This window comes from Elephantulus edwardii, unplaced genomic scaffold, assembly GCF_000299155.1.
Source record: "Elephantulus edwardii isolate Elephantulus edwardi_28Jun2011 unplaced genomic scaffold, EleEdw1.0 scaffold00245, whole genome shotgun sequence".
Taxonomy (NCBI): domain Eukaryota; kingdom Metazoa; phylum Chordata; class Mammalia; order Macroscelidea; family Macroscelididae; genus Elephantulus; species Elephantulus edwardii.
In genome coordinates, this window is record NW_006399995.1 from 1,343,169 (window position 1) to 1,360,871 (window position 17,703).

At 38.7% G+C, this 17,703-nt stretch overlaps 1 protein-coding gene across 1 annotated transcript in view; it reads left to right on the plus strand.

Annotated features, from left to right (window-relative positions):
• Positions 1–17,703, plus strand: part of DDX10 (DEAD (Asp-Glu-Ala-Asp) box polypeptide 10) — a 224,382-nt gene that overhangs the window by 25,806 nt on the left and 180,873 nt on the right. Inside the window, 2 exon segments of the mRNA XM_006899049.1 lie at positions 6,990–7,152; positions 12,240–12,324. Of these exon segments, the coding sequence (XP_006899111.1) occupies positions 6,990–7,152; positions 12,240–12,324 (248 nt within the window).

Genomic DNA, 17,703 nt, shown 5'->3' on the forward strand with positions numbered 1-17,703 from the left:
CCAGGAGGGACGGGTCCTTGGAGAGGGACATCATGCTTGGGAGGGTGGAGGGATGGCACAGGAGGGGAAGACCCTCTATGAGATGGATCGATTCAGTGACTGGGGTAATCGGGATGGGTGTGTCAGAGGCAGTGCGGTTGGTGAAGGATAAAGCAGGGTTTAGGGCTGTTGTGCATAGGGTCGCTATGAGTCGGAAACGACTCGACGGCACATAACAACAAACAACAATAGTAAGACTGGAACTCTGGTGGCCTAGTGGCAAGAAGCTGTGCTACACTCCCAAAGGCACTTGATTCAAATCCACTAGCTGCTCCCTGGGAGGGTGGGCATTCTTCTCCTCTGCGATTAACTGCCTCTGAAAACCCACTGGGAAGTCAGCTATGGGGTGATTCCGACTTGAGGGTACAAACCAACAGTGATAGGAAGCTGCGCTGCAATTCCAAAGGCACATGGTTTGAATATACTAGCTCCTCTGCAGGAGAAGGGTGGCAAGTCTCCTCTTGTGCTATTTATTTACTGCTTCTGAAAACCCGCTGGAGTTTACTGCTGCTGAGAACTGCTGGGAATTGGTTCTGACTCAGGGACACACAACGACAACAAAAACTCTCGTGTACATGGATTTGCCATGAGTGATAAACACCTTCTCTGGTACAGGGGATAAGCCTAAGGTCAAGTGCTTTATCTGAAAATCCTTTTCTTCTACTCTCCAATTTCTTTTTAGAATGAATTACTTCATCTCCTACCCTTTATATTCTTGCTTATATATTTAATTTACGTAGTCAAGGAACATTGCCTGGGCACCATCCTTGTGAAACTAGTGATTCAGAGATGAGTAAGAAAACCCTGCCTCTTTGTCCCCAGAAAAAGGACTATTTTCTATTTTTCTGTATCACTTTTCCTCAACTACTCAAAATCCTGATGCCATATACTTGTTAGCATATAGGAGATTGATTGTACATTTATTGTTTTAGAGTATTTTGGCTGGATATATTTGCCAACAACTTCTCTCTGGTTTATGAGACATTTAATTTGTGGCTCCTCTATTGTTAAGAGTTCAGTTGTTTTTGTTAGGTGCTATTAAGTTGATTGTGACTCACAGTGACCCTATGAACCACAGATCTGAGCCCCATCCGGCACCGTCCTCACCGTCTCTGCATTGCACAAACCCATCTTTAGAGTCACTGTGTCAGTCCATCTGATTGAGGGTCTTCCTCTCTTTTACCGACCCTCTTACTTTCCCAGCATGGTGTCTTTTTTTCAAGGACTGACCCCTCCTTGCAACAAGCTTCTGTTTGTGAGACAGAGCTTCACCATCCTTTTCTCTAATGAATATGTTGCTTGTACTTCCTCCCAGACAGACTTGTTTATTCCATTGGCAGTCCATGGGATGTTCGGTACTCTCCCTCAACAATTCAGAGGTGTAGATTCTTCCTCTGTCATTCATATTCATTGTCATCTTTTAGATACATAGGAAACAATTGGCAATGTCATGACTTGGTTTAGGTGCACCTTCGTCTTTAAACTGATGTTTTTACTCTTTAGTACATTAGAGAGTCTAAGACAGCAGATTTTCCCAATGGAACACATTGATTATGGATGTAAATAAAATGAATTAATCTTTCCTCCATGTATCATGAAGTTGCTTATTGTTCCAGTGGTGAGGATTTTTGTTTACTTGATGTTGAGACATAATCCATAATGAAGGCTTTAGTATGTGATCCTTAATAAGAGCTTCAACTTTTTCACTCTTCTGCAAGCAAGATTGTGCCATCTACATAAATGAAAAGTTCATAGTTTCACATATTATTTTACCTTGTAAAAATGATTTCAGGTGTTGTCATTACTTAGTTATTTGATGTTTTCAAAGTGTTTTTGCCTTATTTACCAAAAATATTTTAAACCTGTTGCTGTTGAGTTAATTTTGACTCCTAGCCATTATACTAGATAGAGTAGACGGCCTAATCTTTCTCCTTTGGAAAGATTGCTGGATTTGAACCACTACTCTCTCAGTTAATATGTAAATGCTTTAAATAATGTTGAGAGTTTTCTGTTTACGGTGTCTGCTTTGTACTATAATAGGCTATATACTGTTCCTGTTAAACTCTGTGTGGAATCTGCCCTACAAACCATTCTATGTATGCTCCAAATCTGCTCCAGATTTCATCCTCTCAAATTTGCACAAGGCCTTTATGTAACTATCCCCTTCCTCTCCTACTTTTTTCCCTATGAGTCTTTACTGTTGCCCATATCAAGAGTAGAAACCAGATCTTACTTGGTTTGTACAATCACAGCTTCTCTTTTCTGCTCTTAGCTGAAGTTTTCTACGTGTTGTCTCTCATAGCCATACTATCTATCTCTGCTTCACTGCTACAATTAGAAATGCCTCAGACCCATGTAATCTGCCCTTTTCTCCTCTCTTTGTTAGGTAGCCTCATCATATTTTATGACTAAATCAGTATATTAAATCCTGATCCTCAGTCTTTTTTGTACACCTGATTACTGTTTATTTTCACCCGAGGTTAGAAAAGTTACTCAGCTCATTGCTATCAAGTTGAAATGGACTCAGAGCTGTCCATCCCAGTGGCTTTGCAAGGTTGTAAATTGCATGTAGATTGCCCATTTTTTTCTTCCAAGTTGCACTTACTGAGACCCTGGCTTCAGGTGACCAGCACATCTCCCTATAGACTGTACTACTGGAGCTCTCTAGCGCCAAAATGGCATCTCAAATTTAACAGAACATGTAACTTAAGGTTTTCTGTTCTTAGGTTGGTTCCTCTGATTCTTCTTCATCTTAGTAAAGGATTGAATCCTTAAGTTATTATTTTTTTCTTCATTCATTATTTCATTTACCAGTATGTCTTGTTAGCTCCACTACTCCTCACTACCTTCTGTGCTGAAGTACCGTCTTGAACCATATTTCCTTTTCTCTTAGCCTTTGTCTTCTCATTTCCTCACTTTCTTCTACATTATAGCCAGAGTGGTCTTTAAAAAGTGAAAGCAGGTATTTCACAGCTTTGCTTAAAACTCTCCGGTGACTTTCCATATACATTGGAATTAATTTTCACGGTTTTACTAGAGCCAATTTGACCTTAATCTTAATAGCTTTAGTAGTATCGCTGCCAGTTAGTCAAGGGATACGAATTCAAGGTCAGTCTTTTTGCAGGAAATGAAGAATCAGGACAGTTTCCATGTATTCAATTGATATATCTTCAATTTCCATATGTGCTTTTTCTAAGATTGATTTGCCTAAAATCTGTGGTTTCTATAGCCTCATTTCTACAATACTCATTATTACAGCTTTAAGAAAGGAATCTGCCTATGTGTGTCTAACCTTACTGGCATATTGTCCTGGGTTAAGAAAACCTCTGTGGCATCAAAGTTTTACTAATGAGAAAGTGAGTGATTTGAGAATTGAATAAAAACCCATTTTATAATCTAGGTGACTTTTACTCATCACTTTGAACAAAATGGAGGAAAGGCTTAATGGAGTTATTAGCTGGTATTGTTGTGTTGTTGTTAAGCTGGTAGATTACTGTAAATTTTGGTTATCTAGCCTAGTAATTTTTGCATATTACTTTGTTCAAAGAATTGAGGTCTTTCTAGTCACTGTTTTCTATTTAGATGAGCAAATATTTTAAAAATAATTTTAATGAAAGTTTACAGAGGCTTTGTATTTCTATTCATTCATAGCTGCACATTTTCCTCCCTGCGTCCCCCTCCCCTCTAGTTCGCTTTTCTCTTTGAAAAGCAAAAAAAAAAAATTCTTCCATTGTTATACAATCTTCCCCTACCTCTCCCCCATCCACTCCACTATGCAACTTTCATTCTGGACTCTTGTCATGATGGTAATACCTAATCATATATTCCTCCTAAACAGTTCTTTCCCTCATCTGTTTCAATGCAGTATACATTATTTATCCCCTCTTAGTTTCCTCTCAACCCCGATGTCAGTCCCACTTTACAACAGTGGTGCTATGCAGTATTTGCCCTTTTGTGACTGAGATATTTCACATAGCATAATGTCATTCAGGTTTACCCATTTTGCATAATATTTCATGAGTTCCTTGTTTTTCAATGCAGCATAGTATTCCATTGTGTGAATTTACCACAGCTTCTCTAGCCATTCATTTATTGATGGACACTTGGGTTGTTTCCAACTCTTTGCTATTGTGAACAAAGTTGCAATAAACATGGGTGTGCATATATCTGCTTGGGTGGCAGTTCTGGTTTCTTTAGGGTATATTCCCACTAGTGGAACTGCTGGGTCAAATGGTATATCTTTTTGCAACTTTTTGAGAAAGCGTCATACTGCCTTCCACAGTGGTTGCAGCATTTTACATTCACACCAACAATGAATGAGAGTTCAGTTTCTCTACAACCTCGCCAGCATTTGTTGTTTACTGTTCTGTTAAAATTTTGCTATTCTTACTGGAGTGAGATGGTATCTCATTATTGTTTTGATTTGCATCTCTCTTAGAGCTAGGGATTTTGAACATTTCTTTATGTATTTGTTCGTCATCTGACTTTCTTCTTTGGTGAAGTGTCTGTTCATATCCTGTACCCATTTTTCAGTTGGGTTGTTTACTTTTATCTTGTGATGCTCGAGTATTTTATAAATTCTAGATATAAGGCCCTTACCAGACATGTCATTACCAAATATTTTTTCCCAGTCTGTGGCTCTGCTTTTTACCCTGTTGGAGGAGTTTTTGTATGTGCATAGGGATTTGATTCTTAGAAGGTCCCGTTCATCTATTTTATCCTCTCCTGGTTGTAGGTTTTCCAGGATGATTGGAAGACTGTTCATGTTGTGAATTAGGGCTTCTATAGTTCTTCCAAGCTTTTCTCTAATGAGGTTTATAGTCCTTGGTGTTAGTCCTACGTCCTAGATCCACTTTGAGTTGTTTTTGTGTATGGAGTGTGGTGTGGATCTTGTTTGAGTTTTCTGCAGATATTTTTCCAATTGTGCCAACACCATTTCTTAAAAAGGCTGTCATTTCCCCACTTAACTGATTTCATCTTGTCAAAAATCAGTTGACCATATGTAGATAGGCTGATTTCTGGGCTCTCAATTCTATTCCATTGATTTATGTGTCTGTTATTGTACCAATACCATGCTGTTTTGACCACCATGGCAGTGTAGCAGGATTTGAAATTAGGGAGTGAGATGTCTCTTACCTTGTTTCTCTTTTTTAGAAGTGCTTTTCTTATCCTGGGCTTCTTTCCATTCCAAATGAAATTGGAGATTGCCTTTTCCATCTTGTTGAAAAATGGAATTGGTATTTGTATTGGGATTGCATTTAACGTGTAAACTGCGTTTGGTAGTATTGACATTTTCACAATATTGAGTCTTTCTACCATGAACAACGTATATTTTTCCATTTCTCCAGGTCTCTTTTTGTTTCTTGTAGTAATGTTTTGTAATTTTCTTTGAATCGATCCTTTGTGCTTCTGGTTAGATATACTCTCAAGTATTTAATCTTGTGATTAGCTATTGTGAAGGGTATTGTTTTTCTTAGCTCCAGCTCAGTATTCTCTTTGTCACTAGAGAGAAATCCAGTTGATTTTTGTGTGTTTATCTTGTATCCTGCCACTTTGCTGAATTGGTCAACTATGTCCAGCAGTTTTCTTGCTGAGTCTTTAGGGTTTTCTAAGTATACTATTATATTATCTGCATATAGAGATAATTTTACCTCCTCTTTGCCAATTTGGATACCTTTTATTTTCTTCTCCTGGCGTCCACTTCTGTAATAGCTTGCCTCCGGAAACCCTATGAACCTGGAGAGAGGATGAAAGATACCCAAGGGTCTCCTTCATAGGGTCGCTATGAGTCACCTGTGACTTGACAGCATTTAACAACAAGAACAACATTGCTATCGCTAAGACTTCTAATACAATATTGAATAGGAGAGGTGATAGTGGACATCCTTACCAAGTTCCTGTTCTCAAAGGGAATGCCTTCAAGTCTCTTTCCATTGAGAACAATGTTAGCTATCAGGTTTGTGTATATACTTTTTACTATGTTGAAGAAATTCCCCTCTAATCCTATTTTGTTGGGTGTTTTAATCAGGAAAGGGTGTTGGATTTTGTCGAAGGCCTTTTCTGCATCAGTTGATAGGATCATGTGATTCTTGTTCTTTGCTTTGTTTATGTGATGAATTACATTGCTTGTTTTTCTTATGTTGAACCATCCATGCATACTTGTTATGAATCCTACTTGGTCATGGTGAATTATTTTTTTTTATGTATCGTTGGATTCTGTTGGCCAGGATTTTATTTAGGATTTTTGCATCAGTGTTCATGAGAGATATTGGTGTGTCGTTTTCTATTTTGGTGGTGTCTTTACCTGGCTTTGGTATCAAGGATATGTTTGCTTCATAGAATGAATCTTAGAGAATTCCATCTTTTTCTGTTTTCTGAAATAGTTTTATGTAGTATTGGTGACAGTTTTTCTCTGAATGTTTAATAAAATTCACTTGTAAAACCGTCCGGTCCATGGATTTTTTTAACACCTACATGAAAAAGAAAATAGATGACATTGTAAGAATCATGGCATAGAAAGATGAGTGCAAGGAAGAGAAAGTAACATTTCTTGTTCTTAAAGGAGAGCTTTTTTTTTAAAAGTTTTCTTTATAAGTTTATGAAATGGTTGGAGGTAGATATCAAATGATTTGGTATTTAAAATCCATTGGATTTGTTTGTAGGTAATAAATATTCTAAAATATCAATATTTGTAGATTACCAGAGTAGAAATTTGTGGCTACTTATATTTGGAAGAATTTCAGTTATCAATTTAAAAATGCTCTAGAAGCTTATTTTAAGAATTCTTGTAGGAAATGTAAAGGAAGAGATTCTGAAAACCACAAGAATAGACTACATTTCCCTTCACATTTGTGTTTCTTAATTGACTTTTGCTACTTGATGTAACCTTATTGTAATCCTACCATTTAATAATTGCACTCATTTTTTAAATTTGTTTTTTAAATACGCAGGTTCAGTATCTGTACCGAGTGTTCTGCCGGCTACGTCCTGGTATTTCTCTTCTTGCCCTCCACGGTCGACAGCAGCAGATGAGAAGAATGGAAGTTTATAATGAATTTGTCCGCAAGAGAGCTGCAATACTCTTTGCTACAGATATTGCAGCCAGAGGACTGGGTAAGCAAACATTTTATGAGGAAATATTCTGTGATAATGAGAAATATAATTTACTTTTAAATAGATAGGGTGTTGGGTGTTCTTTTTTTTTTTTAAAAGAAAATTTTTAATAGGGGTGATTAACTTAAAGATATGCCTTGGGATCTGGATCTGAGAAAATTTCCTTAATATCTTCATCTTTTGTGATCTTGCAATTGCTTGTGACAATTACTGAGTTGTAGAATCCTGAACTGTGTACAAAGTTTATTTACAAAGTTAGAATACATTCTTTTTCACACCAGTTTTTTCTTTTTTTTTCGGCACCCTCATATCAAATTGTGTGACCCTATGATTTACCCCCCTGCCCATTTTCATGCCTCTGATTCCACTCTCTGCCGTCCACCCGCTCCTCATACACATTCTATAATAGTGGTTTTATGCAGTATTTGTCCTTATGGACTAAGTTAGTTCAGTCAGCACATACTCTCCTGTCCCTCCCAAGTTAGGTATTAATTTACAAAATCATTGCTTCTGTGTGGTGTGTAGTATTCCATCATGTGAATGTGTAGACTTTTATTTTTGAGTTCTTTACTTCTAGTCCAACATGAACTTAGGGAAGTCTACAAATAAGAACGGGGGAAAAATGTGTTTTCCATAACTTTTAACTGAAATTTGGCTTTTTGTTTGTAAAAATATTTTATTATTATTGTGACTATACAGAACAGAATATATACAAATTCAATAGGTGCTACAGTATAGTTTTTGACGATGTACGTACAAGATAGGCAACAATTTTTGCCCTCCTCTTCTGGATTGTTCCTCCCCAGTTGCCCATACTCACTGTGCCAATAGGATTCTTATGTAATCTCTTTACATGCTCTTGTTACATTGGTTCCTGTAGGTAATTCTTAATCAAGGCAGATCCTTTTTTATTTAATCTAACGTATATGGTTTTAAGAAGATCAGAGAATATTTTTGGTTCAAGATTTAAAGATTGTCTCAAGTGTAATAGTTTCAGGGATTCATCCAGCTCCTATTACAATTTTACCTTTTAATTATTAATGTAAGCAGTGTGGTAGAATTGGCCATGCTTATGATTTTGGCTGCAATTGCAGTTAGAGATTTTTCCCCCCATTATATTTTTGGCAGGAATTTTGAAGTATTGTTTACATTGATTAGGATTTTGATATTGTGGTATTTTTTTTTTAATACCGACAGTGAGATCATGCTATTTAAAGTGTTAGTAGAAATTAAATGTTTTATTATATGTTGTTGTTGTTGTGTACCATAAAGTCAGAACTAACCCATAGCTGACCCTTCAGAGGGTTTTCAGAGGCAATTAATCCCATGGGACGAGATTGCCCATCCTTCTCCTGCAGAGAAGCTCGTGGATTCGAACCTTGTGCCTTCGGGATTGCAACACAGCCTCTTACCACTAGGCCACCAGTGCTCTCTGACATTCATTTAAAAAGTGACTATCTGCATTTTATTATATTTTTATTTTGTGATATTATATATTTTATTTTACATATTTAAAAAATATTCTAGGGAAAAATATTCTAAGAAGGGGTTCATAGGCTTCACTTAGAGCATAAAAAATGTTGAGAACTTCACTGGCAGCCTGGTAGTTATACTGCTATTTTAAAATTACCTGATTCTACCAGCTGCTTCATGGGAGAAAGATGAGCAGTATCCTCCTTCCTATGTGTTTCACAGACTCTGAAAGCTTCTGGGGAGTCAGCTATAACTTGGTTCCTCCTTGACAGCTATGAGTTATTTGTTGAGTACACATAATAGCTATATTTGCAGTATACTGTAGTCTATATAGCAAGTTGTGCTTTTGACTCAAAGACCAAGCATCTCTTGAGGTTTGAATCTACCATCTACTCTATGGGAAAAGATGGACAGTCTCCTCTTACTACGTTTTGTAGCCTCAGAAACCCAGGGGTTTCTCTGAGTTAGGATCAACTTGTAGTGAGTGAGTTTGAGTTTTATAGTCCATTAAAGGAATCGTACTGGACTTGATGGTACTTAACAACAATGACAACATCAGCAATAGGTAGTATGATAGTTATATGTTACGCTGTTTACTGAAAGGTCGGCAATTCAAATCCACCAGCTGCTCCTTGGGAGAAAAGTGACCATTCTATAAAGATTTACATCTTGGGAACCCTGATGGAGGGCAGACATGAGTTAGGATCTGCTCCACAGCAGTGGATTTGAATGGCCATCTGATGAAGGAGCCTGTGTGGCATATGTCAGGCTGCTGACCACCCGAAAGGTCACCATTTCAAATCTACTAGCTGTTTCTAGGGGGAAAGATGGTCAGTCTCCTCCTGTCACGATTTACAAGCTTGGAACCTGATGTAGGGTTGCTGTGATTGTGCATTGATTTTGATTTGAGAGCAGTAGGTGGTAGTGGGTTAAGTGTGTTTCATAATATTATTAAAACATTTGAATTAGTGTGAGAATTTCCACAGTGTGCCATGCGGACACAAAATGAGCGTGTGCTTGGTTCAGTGTGGTCACAACCTTCTATTTGTAAAAAACATAGTCTCTGTGAAGTGTAGTAAATCAGAGTTCAATGCCTATAGTTTTATCCTGCTTGTTTTTAACATTTACATAAATGATAGCATTGTACATACTAATCTATGACTTGCTTCTCGTGTCTTTCTATGTTGATGCATAAAGATCTAATTTATTTACATAGAATTTCCCAGAGAGCTAATGTATTTAGTTATTTATCATCCATTCTCATTATAATAGAGATTAAATTTTCAGTTTCTTTTCTAGTCTAAAAACGACTCAGTGACTGTCTTGAGACTCTTGTTTTGGATATCCATTCATGAATTTCTTTAGTGTACACTATTATTTTACTATTTTTTTTTTAAATTTTAATTTTATTCCCATTTTTCTTCCTGTCTCTTTTAAGAAGGTGTCTCACCTCTGATTAACCCTGTGACGTTCTGATCCTTCCCTCCCTCCTGCCCTTTGTTGCCCATCTCTTTGTCTGTCTGTCCTACTTGGAGAGTTTCTTAGATGTTGTTTGACCTGCTACTCAAGTTTTCATTATTTAAGTCCTTAGAGCTTCTCCTTGTTTTTTTTTTTTATGGCTTCTTGGTCTTGTTTGGTGGATGCCTGGTTCTTTTGTTGCTTATGACACTCTGTGTGTTTTCTAAGTTCACGTCTTTCTGCATTGTTTCTGTTTCTGCTGAGTTCTATTTTCATTCTCTGTATTATCTTTGTTTTTCTTGTATGAAGCTTTTCTCAAATGTCTGCAGTTGGATGCCATTTTATATTGAAGAATGAGACACCATAAAGCTTATGTCAAGTAATTTGGACATGAATGGAACTTGCTGACTGGTGGGCTTCATTGTAAGGAAGTTTGGACAGGAATGATCATTTTGTGAGGAACTCCATTGTCCAAGTCTTTTCTTTTTTGAACATTCAGTTTCTCCAGAGAAGAATACTTTGATATTATAAGCAGAGGGATTACGCTTACTGTTGGCTTGAGGGAGCCTGTTTACCAAGTCAGGGAGCTTAAGTGGTGCAAACAGTTAAGCACTTGACTGCTCTCAGAAACGTTGGTGGGGAAAAGGTTGGCAATCAGCTTCTTGTAAAGGTCGCAGCTAAGCAATCCTTGTGAGGCAGTGTACTTGTCACTAGGGTTAGAGTCAGAATTGACTTGAAGGCACCTGACAACAGTAGCAGTAAAGAAATCATCTCAGAGCCCTTCCTGGCAGTGAACAGACTTATATTCATGATCCCTGTTTTCACCCTGACTCTGCTGTCAACCTCCTCTCTGTCTGGAGTCTCACCTCTGAACCCTCACTCATTTGAGACTTTAAGTCTGTGTTAAGCTATTCAGATACACAAGGTAAGAGCGGTCCCCTGAAAGTCTAGCTGCTCGTTTCATCTTCTCTTTTATTATACTCCTAATACATTACATGCCTTGCCTCTGTGGTACCCGGATAATTCAAGCTGAGAGAGAGTAAGAGACCAAAATTCCAAGTATCTCTTTTGTTTTTCTTGCCTCCGCTAAACTCCAAGCCTTTAGAATAGATTTTATGACTTTGTCATAGTTCTGATAGTCATAGGTATCCTTCAATACCTTCTTTATTGTGGATGAGGGTCACCAAACCTTGTTCTGTATCATAGAAATTGATCCAAAATCCTGGCAGCAAAATCCATGAATAATTAAATGTAATTCTTTTAAGAAAAAGAATAGGATTCTCTGGAAAAGAATGGAAACTGCTCTCCTTAGAAATATGGGTGGACTAATTACTGTTAGGGAGCTCTGGTGGCCTAGTGGAAAGAAGCAGTGCTGCAATCTTGAAGGTACATGGTTTGAGTCCACCAGCTGCTCTATGAGAGAAAGATGGTCTGTTTCCTCGAACTGCCTCTGAAATCCTGCCAGAGGGTCAGCTATGGGTCGGATCTGACTTGATGGCACTTGACAACAGTAAAAGTTACTGTTTGGGAACTCTGGTGGCTTGGTGAACAGGAAGTTGTACCACCAGCTAAAGACAGGCATTTCAAATCGAACAGCTACGACATAGGGAAAAGATGAGCAATGCCTTTCCATGCTATTTACAGCGTCTGCGAAGCTGCGGAGGACCAGCCATGAGTCAGTTCTGACTTGTTAATGAGTTGAGTGGAATTCTTGCTAGGAAATGGAAGGAGGACTTGGAATACTCATCAGTTTGAAAAGAGATGGGAGTAGCAGGGAAAATAAACTTTGATTTTAATTTCTAAGTTAGTTTTCATAGTTCACCAGGAGCCAATGACAAGTGGTTCTTTTTGGTTATTAAATATCAGGGTATTTCATTATCTGTCTGACACAAAACAGTCTGTCTCCTCTGTGTCAGATGTGAAATAATCATCACATTCAAACACTGTCATTAATTTTGGTTCGCTTTGCCAAAGGACAGAAGTGTTTATCATCTCTAGGTACTTGGACTTAATTTTATTTTTAATAGAGTTCACAGATGATCTCTATCAGTTTGTTGTGACTGAAAGCCCTGGTGAACGTGATTGTAAAAACAAAAATAGTCTGGCAGGGTGGATCAGAGTGCTGGTTTCCTGACTTGACCATTCTTTCTGGACAGATTTCCCAGCTGTGAATTGGGTTCTTCAGTTTGATTGTCCAGAAGATGCCAACACGTATATCCACAGAGCCGGCCGAACTGCCAGGTAGGTGTCCTCTGGCTCGCTATTTTGCCTTTGGTTCTTCAGTAACAACGTTTGCTTCCTCATGTGCTGACAGATGCAGAATGCAGGCTTGCAGATAAGCAGAGTGCAGGTTTGGCAAGATCGGCGACATCATGGCTGACACTTGATGATCAGGATTGATAAAAGTCCCTGATAAGTTTTAGAGCATTATTGTATTTTGTTTTGTTTTATTTTGGCTTTCTAATCTTACTAATCTTCTCACCAGACCTTCTCACAGTACATCACTTTATTGAATCCTAGTGGACCCCTCATTGAAGCACAGGGCTGTTATTTTGCTGTTGACAGACAAAGACACCAAGTCTTAGATAAAGACTTGTCCGGCAAATCTCCAAATGATTCTTTAACCTAGGAGTGTGAATCCTCTTGTTGAGATACTGTGGTCTTAACTTCTGTGCTGAGCAAGACTTCGTAAGAGGCAAAGTGGGTTTGCATCATAGATTTTTCTTCTGTTTCTAGTGCAGCTATTAGAAATAACTGCAGTAAGCGAGTCTCAGATGTTTCCTCTGCTCTTCCATACCCTCCCCATCTTGTTGTTGTTGTTAGGTGCTGTTGAATCTAGTACAACTCATAGTGACCGTATGAACAAAAGATCTGAACCCTGTTCTATCCTGCACCATCCTCACACTACCTGACTCATAAGAGCCCATTGCTGCAGTCACTGTATGAATCCACCTGGTTGAAGGTCGTCCTCTCCTTCGCCGATCCTCCACCCTTCCCAGCATCATGTCCCTGTCTAAGGAATAGCCCCTCCTAACAGCATGTCCAAGGTATGTGAGTTGAAGCCTCATCATTCCTGCCTTGGAAGAGCACTCTGGGTGCACCTTCAAGATATTTGTTCTCTTGGCTGTCCATGAGACTTTCCGTGCTCTTCTCCAACACCACAGCTCAAAAGTGGCAACTCTTTTTCTGTCATCCTTATTCATATAATCTCCCATACCCTCCCCATAGAAAATGCCTTATTGGTCCAGTGAATTACTGGTAGCTCAGGGGTAGAATTTTCACTTTCTGTGTGTGAGACCTGGTTTCATTTCCCATTCATTGTACCCATATGCAGCAACCCCCCCATCTTCACTGGAAGCTTATATGATGTTCTGAGACTGATAGGGGTCAGTGAAACTTCCAGACTAAGGGAGACTAGATTTCAAGACCATTTCTGAAAAATCCACCAGTGGAAACCTTATTGATCACATTGGTCTAATTCATAGTTGATCATGGGGTGGCCCAGGGATGAGCAGCGTTTCATTTCATTGTAAATAGAATTGACACAAGTTAGGGGCCAACTTAATTACAGCTAGCAAGAGCAAAAGTGTATTTCCCTAATATCTGTGCTATCTGGAAAAGATTGTTGTTGTTATTAAGTGCTGTCGAGTCATAGATGACTCATAGCGACTCTATGAATGAAAGGCCTGAGCACTGTTCATAGAGTTTCCAGAGGCAAGCCATTTTGGAAGTGGATGCCACTCCCGCTTCCAAGCTTGTTTTAATCAGGAGGCTCCACCACACACTGTCCACCATGGGTAACTATTTTCTCATTTGGCATATCAGTGTTGCGGTGTTTAGCATCACAGCAGCCATGAATTACCTCTGTACAGCAATGCACAGACCAGTACTATACCATTTAGAAGAATGTTTGACAAAAACCAATTTAAACCAGGCCCGAGGACCGCACAGTAGTAGTTGTTTGGGTCCAGATGACATGGATCAGTGTCTGAATAAAGTAAAAGATAATGACCTCCAGTGGTATCAAGGTTGCATTATGATGATTAAAGAATAATATAATTTACACAGTGTATATTTCTTGAGTTTGCTTATATGCTAATCCTGGTGCTAGATACTAGAAGCTATGGCCAGGTGATAAGGACCTGAGACTAGGAGACTTTAACATTATGCTGTGCAGAAGAGTTAACATAACCAGCCTGAGATGGTTTTTTTATAAAGGCCTACTTTGAAGACTGGAGTCTGGGAATGTGACTGGTAAGCATTTCCCTCTAGTGTTACATGTTTTCTCTGAATGATAAGGGTAGCTCATGGTAGTTGGAGTTTGTAAACACTGAGTTTTATTCTGAATAGTGCATTCATGCCAGGAGCCTGGAATTTTACTACATGATAGGTAAAGGATGCTTGCCTGATTTTCCCCTAATAAAACGTTGTTTGCTGAGTCTCCATTGGCCTTTGCTGTGCAGAAGCATTGCATACAAGCTACTGTGTGTTGATGCTAATCGAGTGTGCTTTGTGCAGCAGGGAAGGCTTCAGAGTTACATGGATGCCTCTGGATTCCATCTTAGTTTACTTCCCTTATGATCTGACTGTGTGTTATTCTTCCACTACTCTAGTAAATCTTAGCCCTCCTTAAAACTGAACACAGATTCCCCTGAATTCTTCTCCTGTGAAGCTCTGAATGTGAGGACAGTTTTGGGAGCTTCTGACTGTCTTGTTTAGTCCAGCTGTCCTCAGCATGTTATTTCTCAGCCCGAGTGTCCTCATCTTTAAAATGAGAGACCTTGGTGAAGAGGTGATTGCTGAGTTATCTACCTACTTGGAAGTTCTTTGTAGTATATGCTCCTTCCCCCCAGTCTTTTGAGTATATGTTTCTTCTTTTTAACTCTTAATTTTTATAAGAAGCGTTTATTTCCTGCTCATCTACCATTCTGCTTCTTTTCCGTTCCCTCCTGCCCTGACAGACACTGACCTTCCTTTTTGCTAGCTTAGTATTAACAGTTAAGGATTTCTTTTAATACAATTTTTGTCTACAAAGACTTTTCAGAACCTTCTCATATCAAATTGTTGCCTAGCATAACTATGAGTTAAAGCACAACCCAGTATGACTTTGGGGTTCATTATGATAGTGCAAGATCGGAAATAAAAGTTATTTATTTGGATAAGTTTGATTCCAATTTAGTCTATGAGTCATTTTTAAGTATTAGTTATCATAAAAATGTACGTCTTTAAATTGCATGCATATTTTGATCATTAAGGAAGACAGAACAGAACTCTAAATTAATGAAAATGAATAATTATTTCAAAATAGGGTTTATGTACTAGAAGGTTAAAAAAGAAAATTCTTTTTATTGTGACTATGTTTGTTCTGTAGAATCTTGAACAGACAATAGATTCAGAACTGTGTTCTCTGTATGATGTCATTGTGCTTGTGGAGAAACTTGCTTTTAGAATGGGAGCATTTTGCCCTTTTTTTAGGATATAAGTGAAATGTGACATGGGTAGACTAAGTGCCTTGTTTTCTGTTTTAAACATGAGTGCATGGTGCACCTGTGATCTTCATTGTATTAGTATATGAGTTCATGTTTGATTTGTCTCTCATACTGAAATATGCTAGGTAGTTATTAGTGGTAGTTGATAGAATGAATATTTCTCCTCCTCACTAAATATGATGTCATTAAGCGCCGTTGAGTATGACTCATATAAACAGCAGATCTGAGCTCTCTCCTATCTTGGGCCATCCTTGACACACTTGAGTCCATTGCCACAGGAAATCTCGTTAAGGATCCTCCTCTCCTCCTTTGGCCTCGGCCTTTCTAAGCATGATGTCCCTTTGCAAAGAATAACCTCTCTTAACAACATGTCCAAAATATGTGAGACAAAGTTTCACTATCTTTGCCTCCAAAGAACACTCAGGTTGCACTTTCTCCTATACGCATCTGTTTGTTATTTTGATAGTCCATAGGATATAAAACAGTCTTCTTCAACACCACAACTCAGATGGATCAGGTATCTTTCTGTCATCCGTATTCATTGTCCACCTCTCAGATGCATAGCAGGTGATTAGAAAGACTTCTTGAATAAGGTACACCTTAGTGTTTAAAGTGGCATCATTACTCTTCAGGACTTTTGAAAGATCCCTGACAACGTTTTCCCAATGCTCTACGTGTCTTGATTTCCTGACTGCTGTCACGGGTGGTGTTGATTATGGATCCTAGCAAGATGAAATTGTTGACAATGTCAGACTTTGTCCCATCTATCTTGATGTTGCCTATTGGTCCAGTGGTGAGGATTTTTGTTAGTAAATGTGTGGTAGGTATAGATTTGTGTACTCATGTAGTAAGGATGAATCTGTACAGCTGTGTACACTTTTGCATTTTGTGGTCCTATGGATTTCTGGATAGCTAAGGTTGAATATAGCATTTTATTACTGTTGCACTAGCATATTGCAGGTATTTGGATGTGCCAGTGATGTAAACATGGAGATGGAAAATGGGTCCTTTCAAGAATGTGTCGGTCATACAGTTTGATGGATGTTTTGTAAATAAGCCAGCAAAAGAAAAAAAGAATGCATATATTAGTATTTTTCACTGCTCTTATGGGAGCTCTGGTGGCATAGGGAGCTGTGCTGCTGACCCAAAGACAGTGGCTCTCCAGTGGTTCAAGTTCACCAGCGGCAACCTGAAAGTTGGCAGTCTTCTCCTTTGCGATCTGCAGCCTCCTGAAAACTTACTGGAGGGTCAGCACTGTGTTGATTTCTACTTGACAGCAATGGATTTTGAGTCTTATATGAAGATCATTGGCTGTTACACTGTTTCAGAATAAGTCCCAAGAAGGGAGAAGTATTTCAGTATGATGAAAGTCACGCACGCAAGTGTCAAGGACTTTCGTTCATAGGGTTGCTATAAGTCTCCTACAACTCGATGGCACTTAACAACACAGAGAGAGACCAGTTGGCCTAGTGGACCGAAAGCGATGTTACCAAGCCAAAGGTGGGTGACTCTAATCTGCAGCCCTAAGGCTTGTTTTTCATTGATTTTGTTCAAACAGTCTTCTAGGTCGTATAGCTCTGGTGTGTCCACTTGCCATACAGAGGCAACCTATGGTCGTTGTGAAGCTGAACACCGTGACACAGATGTGTCAAATGTGATAACGGTTACCCACAGTGGACACTGTTCCCTGGTTGAAACAAGCTTAAAAGCAGGAGGGGCATCCACTTCCGTAAATAGCTTGCCTACGGAAACCCTATGAACCTGGAGAGAAGAAAGTCACACACGCAAGTGTCGAGGACTTTTGTTCATAGGGTTACTATGAGTCACCTACAACTCGATGGCACTTAACAACAACAACAACAACAGAGAAATAAAGGAAAAAAATCTTACCTTGGTGAACATGCAGTGGTAAGCATTAAGTTGGGTCTTAATAACTCTGGAGAGAAAGGAGTTAGAACAAACATTACATTGACTGTATCTGAAGACAGCAAATACTAATTTGATAAATTATTTTAATGCAATTTCTAATGTAGTCCTTGTTGTTGTTGTTGTTATGTGCCGTCGAGTCGTTTGCGACTCATAGCGACCCTATGTACAACAGCCCTAAACCGTGCTCTATCCTGTGCCAATC